This window comes from Phoxinus phoxinus, assembly GCF_949152265.1.
Source record: "Phoxinus phoxinus genome assembly, chromosome: 21".
NCBI lineage: Eukaryota > Metazoa > Chordata > Actinopteri > Cypriniformes > Leuciscidae > Phoxinus > Phoxinus phoxinus.
In genome coordinates this window covers 21130262-21143542 of record NC_136896.1, presented here as the reverse complement: position 1 = coordinate 21143542, position 13281 = coordinate 21130262, and the positions used below count along the sequence as shown (strand labels likewise).

General features: G+C 36.7%; 1 protein-coding gene across 7 annotated transcripts in view; it reads right to left on the bottom strand.

Moving 5' to 3' along the window:
- LOC306989996 (transforming growth factor beta-1-induced transcript 1 protein-like) overlaps positions 1-8624 on the bottom strand; it is a 76226-nt gene extending 67602 nt beyond the window's left edge. For 3 of the 7 annotated variants that reach the window (XM_079596153.1, XM_079596154.1, XM_079596159.1), the window contains exons 1-2: positions 8462-8605; positions 4214-4264 (exon numbers count right to left, since the gene is read on the bottom strand). In XM_079596153.1, the coding sequence (XP_079452279.1) occupies positions 4214-4264; positions 8462-8474 (64 nt within the window). In that variant the 5' untranslated portion in view covers positions 8475-8605. Of the gene's footprint in view, positions 1-4213; positions 4265-8201 lie in introns of all 7 variants that reach the window. The other 4 variants (XM_079596157.1, XM_079596156.1, XM_079596158.1 and 1 more) reach the window with 4 other exon arrangements.
- Between the last annotated feature and the right edge of the window lie 4657 nt (positions 8625-13281).

The window sequence follows — 13281 nt, the reverse complement described above, 5'->3', positions numbered from 1 at the left end:
CAGCCTGAGCCGATTTTATTGATGTGGGCCCTGAGTGAGTGAGTGTCACTGAATGGGCCGTGCTTATGTGTAGGGGTGAACACTGGGAAGCAGGCACAACTCCTACATTTATAACACTTTCGGCGTAACCCCAATCGAGAAGAGAGCAGCTGTCCTCTTCCGCGTTGTCCCCGTCGAACTCGTCGAGCACGGTGGGAGCGGTGGAGGAAGCCGGGCACTGAACATCCGTGAGCGAGGTGGGAGACTCTCGCGAACAGGATCACATTCTGGCGGTCTCTGCGAGCGGCGCTTCTTGCGTCGCGGCCCAGACGAGAGAGGCGGAGGCATTCCGGGCAGCCGCCCTGGGAAAGCGCGTGGTTACGTCCCAGGCAGGAAGCGCACAGGATGTGGCTGAGAGGGGCTCTACACGAGCCGCATTTGGAAACACGAGGCATTTGAAACAACGCCTCGGCTCGGCTCGGCAACGTGAGTGTCTTGGCGGCGAACACACACGGAGCGAGAGTTAAAAGAATATGGGCGCCAGCGCCCTCATTGGTGCTTACGTTACGGGCAGCTAGGGGTGTGCGATATCACGATTTTTGATGAAGATCGATTCAAATGTCTCCACGATATGCTTTTGAAGAAATAACCAGCAGCCATATCACCCTGTAGCCCAAGACTGGTTGCCCACTGAAGCTAAGCAGGGCTGAGCCTGGTTAGTACCTGGATGGGAGACCACCTGAGAAAAACAGGTTGCTGCTGGTAGAGGTGTTAGTGAGGCCAGCAGGGGGCGCTCACCCTGTGGTCTGTGTGGGTCCTAACACCCCAGTATAGTGACCGGGACACTATACTGCCAAAAGAGTGCCGTCCTTCGGATGAGAAATTAAACCGAGGTCCTGACTCTGTGGTCATTAAAAATCCCAAGATGTCCTTCGAAAAAGAGTAGGGGTGTAACCCCGGCATCCTGGCCAAAATATGCCCAGTGGCCTCTGTCCATCATGGCCTCCTAATCATCCCCATATACTAATTGGCTTCATCACTGTCTCCTCTCCACCAATAAGCTGGTGTGTGGTGGACAGAAAAAGCGCTATATAAATGTAACAAATTATTATTATTATTATAATAAATAACGTAGGGTTGTGCATTCTATCAGTTTGCAGTTCTGGCGCCTTCGTCTCAACATACTGTACAACGCGACGTATATTCACATGAAATGCAGAGGAACGGGACACTGTAGTTCATAAAAATTAATTATTTGCATGTGCTTTAAAGCCTTACCGGTTAAACATGTCATTCGCTACTGATGCGCTGTTCTAACGAGCGCTTTTCTGAGCGCAAACACCCGACGCGCACATGCACTAAAAGCCTGTCTAACAGCGCCTGGTTACTGGACTAAGTTATCTTTCGAGTCTTATTGTGCGAATACTGTCAAATACACATAAGGTTTACATAAACAAAGTTGGTTATGTCTAAAGTGAAAGAACAATAGAAAAGATTAAGAAAAAAATCTGCTTGTCAAATGAATGTGTATTAGGCTATATTAGACTCGTCGCATGCAGATCTTAAAGTGACAGTAGCCCTAATAGTAAACATGCAGCCGCTTGTTATTAAAGGGATAGTTACCCAAAAATAAAAATTATATCATTATTTACTCACTCTCTAATGTTGTTCCAAAACTGTATCAATTTATTTCTTGTGCTGAACACAAAAGATGATATTTTGAGGAGTGTGGCTAACCGGGGGGTTGCTGGTCCCCATTGACTACCATAATAGAAAAAACTACTATGAAAGTCACTGGGGTACATCAACTGTTTGGTTACCCACATTCTTCCAAATAACTTATTTTCAACAGAAGAGGGAGGGTTTGAAACGGCTTGAGAGAGTAAATGATGAAAATAAAAATTTTTGGGAGAACTATCCCTGTTAATAAAACAACAAAATACAAAGAGCAAATCACTCACTGCTCTTGACTGAGAATAGTAGCTTTAATAGTAGCTTTAATAAGAATCAATGTACAATTTATACAGTGAAGTCTATGGTGTGTTTTATTTTCATATTTGTTCATTTAATTACTTTCTTCAATACTGTTAAATACTTACTGTAGCTGAAAAAATAAAGCACTGTTTATTTCATTTGTATATTAAGTTGTGTATGTGCATCTTTGTTCTTTAACAAAGAAAATAATGACAAATATTTTTTTTCCCGCCACTTTGGCCTAAATGTCTGCCATTATTTTTATTTTATATTTTGTTACAGAAGGCTTTGTTTTTAAAATAGGGACATTAGTTTGGCTGTAATGCTCAGTCACTTGCAAAATAGTAAAACCAACATGAAAAGTGATTTTCCCGAAAAAAAATTGTGCTATGATATTTTTGCCATATCGCCCACCCCTACGGGCAGCCTTTCGATAGGTTGCAAGAAGTTGCCGCAGAGCAGCCAATAGGCGCGCTCGCTGCCTATTTAAATATTAGAGCATAGTTCATCCCTTTTACAGTCTGTGAGTCATACTGTAACATTTGTTTGTTCGTTGTGTGTCAAGTGGTAGTTGAGACATTTTAAATGTTTTTAGTGAGACATTTTAAGTGAGACATTTCTCATTAAAATTTTGAAACATTTATTGCATAGAGACTGGTCTTTTTTCATAAAAAGATGCTATTAAACAAATATTTAAAATATATGCTACTATCGTTATGTTCTTTCTACATTATTTTGGAGATTAAATTTGAAATTATTACAATGTGAAAATATATATAACTAATTATATATTAATCGCGATTAATTACAGAAAAAATTGTGATTCATTAGTTACTTTTTTTAATTGATTGATTTACACTACCAGTCAAAAGTTTTGGATCGGTAAGATTTTTAATGTTTAAAAGAAGTCTCTTCTGCTCACCAAGGCTGCATTTATTTGATTGAAAATATACAAAAAAAAACTGTAATATTGTTAAATATTGTGACAATTTAGAATAACTGTTTTCTATTTAAATATTTTTCAAAATGTAATTTATTCCTGTGATCAAAGCTGAATTTTCACCATCATTACTCCAGTCTTCAGTGTCACATGATCCTTCAGAAATCATTCTAGTATACGGATTTTGAATTTGATGCTCAAAAAAACATTCATTATTGTTATCAATGTTGAAAACAGTTGTGTACAAATTGTTTTCAGGATTCTTTGATGAATAGAAAGTTCAAAAGAACAGCATTTATTTGAAATAGAATCTTTTGTAACATTATAAATGTCTTTACTGTAACTTTTAATAATGAATAAAAGTATTGATTTCTTTTATTTATTTCCCCCAAAAATTAAATAAAAATTCTTACTGACCCCAAACTTTTGAACGGTAGTGTTTAATGTTACAACAGATTTCTATTTCAGATAAATGCTGTTCTTTTGAACTTTCTATTCATCAAAGAATCCTGAAAAAAAATGTAGATAACTGTTTTCAACATTGATAATAATGAGAAATGTTTCTTGAGCAGAAAATCATCATATTAGAATGATTTCTAAAGAATCATCGTGACACTGAAGACTGGAGGAATGATGCTGAAAATTCAGCTTTGATCACAGTAATAAATTACACTTTACTATATTTTCACATAGAAAACAGCTGTTTTAAATTTTAATAATATTTTACAATATTACTGTAAAAAAAATGTATGTATATATATATGTATGTATGTATGTATATATATATTGCTTGAGAAGTTATTTGTATGATTTTCCTTCAAAATAAATGTCAACTTGATAGTTTGCTGTATAATGCAACCAACTTCAGTGTTGAAATTTTGTGTCTATGGTGCATGACAAGCAAGAAAGGGGGTTTTGTTGTTGTGTCTAACTTAAATTCTAAAAATGTCAAAGCAAACAAAAGGAAAAAACAATGTACAGATAATAACAGTTACATCTACAGGATGTTATGAGCAAATGACTTTGGCTGTATTTACAGCACAAACATTTACATAGCCTACACTTTAAAACTTAGATTTTAGTCAGACTAAAACAATCATAAGTCAGACTAAAATCTAAATATTCTGCAAATGGAAGGGGAAGTCAAGAGCAGTGGGTCATCCATGTATTTCATGAACAGTCATATAGCCTGCTTGCAAGTTGTAGTATCATGCTTGTTGAATGGTGATTTAAAGTGTTGAAATAACAAAACATGCTAAGAAAATTGCTGTAAATATGCATACACATCAGAAACAAACAGACAGTCAGAAAACTACGTACCAAACAAAACAAGACGGGGACTGAGAGGGTAGTTAGATGTATCAGACACTCCTGAAGAGAGGCAGACAGACAGACTATGAGACCATAGACACACATCAGCTAGCAGAGCAAAAACTACAACCAAATGCCTGTTTGTACATTACAGAGTGATTACATTAGTGAGAGGGAATGCATGTGTGCTTGTACACCATATGAAATGTTAATGTGGGTATCAATTAAAATGTATTAATAAATTCTTAATCTAAACAATAAAGACTGCTAATTATTAAAATGACATCAACACCAAATACTAAGGTAGGCCTATATGTAAATTATGCACAAGATGACTTCTCTAAACTCTGCTATAACATTTGATTTAACTATTTAATGTACTCAATTAATTCTTTGTTGTTGTTGTTGTTGTTGTTGTTTTCTAAACACACTTTATATTAATGTAAAGTTCAATACTCTGGTCACTGACCCTACAGCCAGAACTACGGTATATAGAATAAAGGGATATATTAATTACAAATAAAAATATTAGATAACTGGATAATTTTTTGCACTTTCATGTCTTACCCTACAATGAAGTCAAAGGCCCCACATTGGTGTTACTGTACATATCAACAAGGACATGAAGATTAATGTACTTTTCCAGAACACTTTTTGTGGGTCACTGGGTCTTTAAAGTGAGCTTGAATAAAAACAAATACTAATCACCCTGGATGAACTTAGTTCATGTAGAAGTTATTTTATCATCCATTTCAAACAAACCATTCTGTTTAATCTAGATGGTTTGTCCACTGTGCTCATATATGGAGCTAAAATTCTTCTCTCTGTAAATTCTAACCATATTTAGAGAAGCATGTTCATTTGGCTTGGCTAACAGCCCACTCAACAATCATGCAGTATACTCTGAAATAACCTTCAAAAGCTCTGCACAAGAATAGAAGGGGAATTTAACCCACAAAGATAAATCAGTCAATAATGTTATATTTGAGATTTAAGATTTCAGTTAAGTTAAGATTTAAATTAAGTTAGATTTAAAGTTGCAGTCCGTAGTTTTTCCTCTTTGTCGCCATCTATGTTTAAAATTGCAGTTATTCGCAGTATTATCAACTTTACGTGGGTTGTGCCTCAGCACGGCACAGTGCGGATGAATCCAATGTTTTGAGGAGAATGCGGCTTGTCAGTCACCGCGCCGGTGTGGATACTGTCATTCGGAAATCACAGATTCTACTTTTTGGAAGTATGACAAACATAAGAATTTTTACCGGAAAATGTCATCTGAACAAGTAAGTAACATCCACTTTTGTTCTGACCAACTAAGGGGAAAAAAGCATTGCAGTAAATCGCGCTGATTAAATCTAACGATCGCTTATCATATCACGTCAATCCGTGCAAATTATACTTTGTTCTCAAATTGTTAATTTTAGCAACATCAGCATTGCGTGACTACATTTAATGCCCTTCTGATATTTATCCTTGTTTTCCCGGTTGCATTCTCTTTTTTTCTGTAGCCACCCCGAAGTCCGAAGTCTTTTGCATTTTACAACAGGTGAATCTCCAGTTGTCCCTGGTGATTGTTGTTTGAACCTTTCTGGATCTGCCATCAAATTGATAAGTTTAATTATATCAAGTTCTGTGAGAAAAGGCTATAAATCTCCACCTCCAACATCCTCACACGCAATATAGCCTACTAGCCGAGACACCTTCTTTACGCGTACAGATGTGAGGTAATGACGGAAAGACATGCTAGTACCACTGGAATTAAAAACATTATTACAAGCTTACCGTTTTGAATCGAGCTGAGGCAAGCAGTTTGAACACTGACTGGTTATGTAGCTACTTGCGCAAAAAAAGTATTTTGGATAAGTTTTAACCCAAAAAAGTTACAGACTGCAGCTTTAAGTTAAAGGGCACCTATTATGCAAAATTCACTTTTACATGGTATTTGAACATAAATGTGTGTTGGCAGTGTGAGTACACAACCACCCTATAATGATAAAAATCCAACCAGTGTTTTTTTTTTAAAATCCCCATAAATCATAAGCACCGTCTCAGAACGAGCTGTTCTCAGAATCAATGCAATGTGACGTAGAATTGCACAAGCCCCGCCCACGACTGTTGATTGACACTGCAGTTTGAGCACAGACCCGCCCAGAGTGAGCTGGACACAGTCCGCCATTGTTTCGACGCTGGAGCAGCTGTATAATGTCTCCGAAAGCATTGAGGTGTTTTGTTTTTTGGATGTTAGAATAAACATAGCAGTCTTCATGATCAGTACAACTGCACTCGTGATCCAGCTTACAGTCTCCAGATCACGTTACTGATCACGGCAGAAATGAAAGTGAGAGTGAGCACTTTATGACAGCTCGAGCTCATCGAGTCGTTTTACAGATATACAGTTTACCAGTTTATAAAGCACCCACTGAAAAGGTGTGTATTTGTTTACTGTTAGTTGTAACGAGTGTTTTGTGTACTTCGCTGTTATGTTCCATGATAATGAAAAGGGAGAGAGAGAGTTTATGGATAAGACTTAATGCTCACTTCTTATACTGTGTTTATTCTTACAGTGATTTTCTGCAGTAAAACTAACGCTTCATCTTTTGTGTGATGTACAATGAACTTAATTGAACTCATCAGTATATTTTGGTCATCATTTAAACAGGGTCTACTACAGCAGGCTTGTATTAATAGTGGAGCAGATGGCATATACGTTTTAAACGTAATTAACATACCTGTTCTATCTCTATACAGCATATATATTCTCTAGCTCTGTGGGCATTATTGTCCGACTCGAACACAGTTACTGTGGGTTTCTGCTTTTGATATTATCATCTTTCTGTGAGATGAGATTGTCCTGGCTCTGAGTGTGAGCTGGTTAGACTCCACCCCCTGTGCGTGGAACCGCATCTCATTAACTTTTAAAGGAGACACACTAAAACGGTGCGTTTTTCTCAGCCACCAAAAAATGACAATTTAAACATGCTGTAAAAAATTATCTGTGGGGTATTTTCAGCTAAAACTTCACATACACACTCAGGGGACATCAGAGACTTATTTTACATCTTGTGAAAATGGGCATAATAGGTGCTCTTTAAATTGAAATTGAAGTTAAGTTTAAGTTAAGATTGTTTTTATTTTTTTGAAAGGAGTCTCTAACTAAGGCTGCATTTATTTAATTAAAAATACAGTAAAAATACAGTAATATTGTGACATATTATAACAATTTAAAAATAGTGTTCTTAATACTGTTCTTTCTAACTTTCTATTCATCAAAAATCCTCAAAAAAATAATGACTGATTTTACAAAAATATTTTCAACATTGATAATAATATGAAATGTTTCTTGAGCTGCAAATCAGCATGTTAGAATGACTTCTGAAGGATGTGAATTGGAAGACTGAAGTAATGATGCTCAAAATTCAGCTTTGTCATCACAGGAATAAATTACTTTTTAAACATATTAAACAGTTATTTTAGATAATAATAATTCACAATATTACTGTATTTGTGATATCAAAATCAAATAAATGCATATTTGGTGAGAATATGAGACTTATTTAAAAAAATAATAATAATCTTACCAATCCGTATACCATAGTTGAATTAATGAAATATTTATGTAGCATGCTACTTAATTGTATTTGAATAGCCTACTACATCATACTACTTGTTACATTTTTGTCTAGTGCATGTTTACATCCAAATTTGCACAGATGAGGATTTCTATAAAAAAATTACTAAAACAAACTAAAAACTAAAACGAGACAAATACATGTCCTCATCTTCAGGAATAATTATACAAATAAAACCTATGTGGTGACGGGTGAAAGGGCGGGTCTTCATAGGATCCAATTTTTTTTATAGTCCTCAAACGTTTCCAGATGTGGGATGTACTGTGACTGATACATCTACAAAATGCCCACTCTCAGAACGAATTAAACATAGGCTATGTTACCTTTGAAAACTGCCGAGAAGAACTGATGTATCAATGTGAACATACCTTTTATTGAATTCTGTCGGACAGATGTAGAAGTACTTGTCTGTTTTCGGATACGTGTCCATCTAGCTCATCTTTATCTAGAGCTCATCAGCGTGCTTTTAGAAACCGCTACAAAAAAGAAACGACGCCCCGTTCCAAGCCCTCCACCCTGTCCCTTTCCTGAATTTCCATTTAGGCTACTATAATGGTTTACTGCAGTGATGTATTCAAAGGGAATTTAGGAAACGTAGGCTATCATAAAATAATTAGACATTACATACCTAAATCGTCCATCAGTGTAAAAAAAAGGAAGTAAAAAAAGTGTCAAATTGATATGACTTCCCGATGAAAGTATCTGATAAATATGTCTGGTAATCTTTTTCCTGCTCGTCCCGAAGTTTCCAGGCTGGGAGTTGTCCTCGGACTGTGAGTTGTTCTTATTCCAGAGGACGTAACGGGTCAGAGGGGCGGATCTAGTTACATTTCCAGCCCATATTTGGAATCGAAAATTGTGCATTAGTTGTTCTGTTCATAATGATGACAACTGGGAGATTACAATAATAAAGCACGTACTGTGTTACTTTTATAACCAAGATGCCAAAAACACTTTGGTGCTAACAGATAATTTAAGAGTTTTCACAGCATAGAGACAAACCAACAAAAAGTGCCATACTGACAGTGTTATTTAAATCAGTTGGTTTTGGCCCAGCTTGTTTCTTCTTTAGCATACCCTTGTGAAAAAAGTGGAACTTTAATACAACTTTATATGTACTTTCATATTTGCTTCTTTCTTTAAAATAATAGTTAAAGTGCACTACTCAAACAATGTAGCCTACTGACAAGCAATTAATGTGAACTAAATGTGACTTATTGACACATTTATTGAAATGTAGAGTGATTTTTGGAACAACTTAAGTGGGACTTAATATGGACTTTGAAATATGGTAAAAGTGTACTTCCAAATATACTGACAAGCAATTAATGTGAACTAAAATATACTTTAATGTAATATACATGTACATTGTTATATAATTAAACATTTATAATTACATTTTTTATAATAAAGTTGCAATTTAGTATATTTCAAATTTGAATAATTTTTTTTTATTAACTCTTAATAACCTAGTTACAATCAACACAAATTCAAATTGAAACACTCTACACTTACTGACAAAACATTCTTTTAAATAAATACACAAAAACCTTTCCAATAAGCAAAAAAATCTTTACTTAACCTATAATCATCCTTTCCTGCTTATACCTACGGCAATTAATAATTACATGTTCTAATGATTCACTATATCACACTGCTCACACAACCCAGTTTCATGTTTCATTTTTAAGCATACTATTTAATCCAGTATGCCCAAATCTCATTATCGAAATAATGTCCTCTTAGTTTTCATTTATTATCATTCATTTATTTCATTTATTATTTTCTCTCCTTCCTCCTCCCTTCTACTATAGAACATTCTCCCTATTGTTTCCATATTCCCCTCCTCCTACCACTTCTTTTTCATTTCTTCTTTGATTATGCTTTTAACTTCCGCTTTACTATGACTTACTTCCATATCTGTTTTTTTTGTTGCATTTTTTGCATATTTGTCTGCCAATTAATTTCCGACTACTTCTGGGCTGCATGGAATCCAGATAAATTTCACTATTACTCCTACTTTATTGATCCTATAAACAGTTTGGGCTGTTCTTGAGACTGGTTAGCGCACTATTGAATCTGATCCTATTAACACTTTGTTTGGCTTACTGTTTTCTACCCACTCAAGGGTTAAAAGAATGGCCAACATTTCACTTCTAAACACTGACAATTTGTCATTAACTCTTTTGTTTAACATAACATTTATTTCTGGTATAATGAACGCAGCTCCTACTATATTATCATCTGTTTTGATGCATCAGTATATCTTATTAAAATAACAATTTTCCTCTAAATATCTACTAACCTGAATCCTGTCAATACTTCTCTTTTTTCCACTCTAAAAGGTGCAAATCTACCCCTAATTCCCCTAATAGCCAAGGTGGGATACTGGATAATGGCACAGTGAGGCTTATCTTTAGATCTCCCTTTTTCCTTGAATGCATCGCCTATTATCCAACCAAACCTCTTAAAGGCAGGGTTGGCAGGATTTGTCTAAAAACGTTTTCCCAAATTTGTTTAAACTGTCTTTATACCAATACATAATTAAAATGTAAGTACTCTGAAAAAGAGAGTATAAAAATCGAGTGTCTGTAGTCCTCTCAGGGCTGCAATAAACACAGCTACTTATTTACATTCAGAACGAATGAAATGATTGGCTGGGCGACTGTCACTCTCCCTCGCTACCATGGCTACCACCCCTGCTGCTACCAAGCAGCAACCTCCCTGTCTCTCTCTTGAAACCAACACGGAAGTGAATTAAACGGCAATTCATCGTCTGGCCGCTTGAGGCTGGCTGCAGAAGTGAGTCAAATCTGTATCTCCCCCATGTTAAAATGCTCAACTTTACAGCAGAAAAAACATGTTTAAAGCCTGGTTCTCTATGTGGCTTTGGTCTATACAGCTAATTTTGCCCTTCATAACAACTGTGAGGGGGGTGAATTTTTTTATAACTCATCCGTTTAGTTGATTAATATTTAAAGTTCTGCATGATTAAGGGTGTGTCCACTTTTGAGTGACAGGTGGATTGCCGCTGATGTAACTACTAGCCGTTTGTCCATCTCGGCAAATTCCAGCTGCTGAACTTGCCATCTCTGCCGTGTTTGTGCTTTTTTCGGGATTATTTCATATAATTTAATAAGTTACACCCATTACTTCGCCCACACCTTTGGATTCCGCTGTTGTCGTCGAGTATTGTTCGAGAGAACAACCAGCGCTGTATTCCAGTTGTTTTCCTCTGTGAACATGCACTAATGGATGTTTGACAATTTCGTTGCTTTTTGGAGTTTTCAGATTTTAAAACGTCTATAGATATAAAGGCTACACTCGTTCTGCGGTACCGTTGCTCTGGAACAGATTATAACATGCTTATGTACCGTCAGATGAAATCCTGCAGGTGTCGGTGCTTTCTCCGTCCATGCAATAAATGCACATCCTTGAATGAGTGTGGATTTCTAGCGCATTTACTTGAACTTCATAGGTAATAATATCTATGGTTTGACCCATTTGAGATGCAGCCAAAATCAGAATTTAAAATGGACTGAATAATAAAGCTCTCTACGAACTTGACGAGCGATGCCGCGCTAACGGACCATAGACTGTAAAAAAGAGTGATTGACATGTATGCACATAAATCACGGTCACACACACACTCTCAGAGTAATATTGTAAGTTACTGCATAATACATTTTCAACTGGCAGAATAGCTGTACAGAATCACAATACACAGTCTCACTTGTAGCTATGTCTTTTAACTATTATAATATTTCAAAGGGCAAAAACAGGACCTTTTAATTGGCATTCTGATTTTAATCATCAACTGTCACTTTAGCGCGAGGCCCTGTGGAGTCGCAGACTTGGTACTGTGAGTCGCATATAGCATTAGCTCCCAAGCCAGCGCTAACTCCATAACGTCGAGCTAGGCGTGGTTTCAGATAGCCAGGCTCCTCAGCTCAGCCTCTTTGCCCATATTCTGTTATCCGGGAGTGACGAGCGGTGACGCGAGGCCAAGATGGCGATGGCCGGCTCCGCCCACTTTAGGCTTCAAAAATGATCTTCAGAAACCTACGGGTTACGTCACGGACACTACGTCCATATTTTTTTACAGTCTATGGCTGCTACAGGAACTGCCCACATGCGCGCACCCGTTTGACTCGAGGAGGGGAAGAGGCAAGGAAGCTAGGAAGAATCACAATTATGGCAGAGAAAGAGCAGTCAAAATTCCCAGTATCTGCATATACAGTCAGCGAAGGCAAACACAAGGCAAGGACCTCTTTTTTTTTTTTTGTCCTTGAGCCGACGATGCGGTAGTTGTCTCCGGAGTGTAGTCCTCATCAGAGCCAACAGTGCTTTCATCGTGGAAGCTCTTACATGCAAAACAACGTATATATTATGAATCTTACACGAAATTCACCTTCATCACAGTGTAACTGATGGTAATGGGAAAACGTGTACCAATGCAACCTGTTTTTAGCTTTGCCTTATGAGCTCGTTACCGAATCAAACTCAATATATTTTAAACTTTACCAGTATCGATATGTTTGCTTGATAGTGAGTACTAACAGCCATGTTAGTTGTTTATATTCATAATGATAAAGTTAGGTATTTTATTACATGCGATTCTGACATGATGTCACCACATGCACTGCACTCCTCTCCGCTCGGCGCTGGTTTAACGCGTCCTCCAGCTGAGCAATGAGCATCGCGTGTTCATGTGTTTTGGGGGCGTGGCTTTGGAAGGAGCCCAGAAGGGAGGGGGTGGGAGTGAATGGAATAAGTAGCTGTTCATTGCAGCCCTGAGAGGACTACAGACACTCGATTTTTATACTCTCTTTTTCAGAGTACTTAAATTTTAATTATGTATTGGTATATAAAGACAGATTAAACAAATTTGGGAAAAAGTTTTTTAGACAAATCCTGCCTACCCTGCCTTTAATCTGTCGTCTTTCCTTTTCTTGACAAGGTTGTAACACCTTCTGAGTCGGATGAATTGCCCTTTTAAATTTACCCAATACGTTAATGCTGTCTAATTTCTTCTAATATTCAATGGCATCTCATTCATTTCCACTTGTAATGCTGCTACTGGTGTTGTTTTAAAAGCACCACAACAGAGTATCAACACCTGATATTGAATTACATCCAACTTTTTTTGTAATGTTTTCGAAGCAGACTGATAAATTGTACATCCATAATCAAGAACTGCCCTAATTAATCCAATGTATACTTTCAATGAGCTCCTACTTGCTCCCCACTCTCAAGCATCTTACTACATTTAGTATTCTTTTACATTTTTCAACAACATTCTCAATATGTATTTTCCAATTTAGTTTTTTGTCAAACCATATCCCGAGATATTTAAAACAGTCCACTCTCTCTAAATTTCTTTCATAAAGTTTAAGTTGAATCTGTTCTTGAATTTTCCTTTGTGAAAAACAGACTACTTTGGTCTTA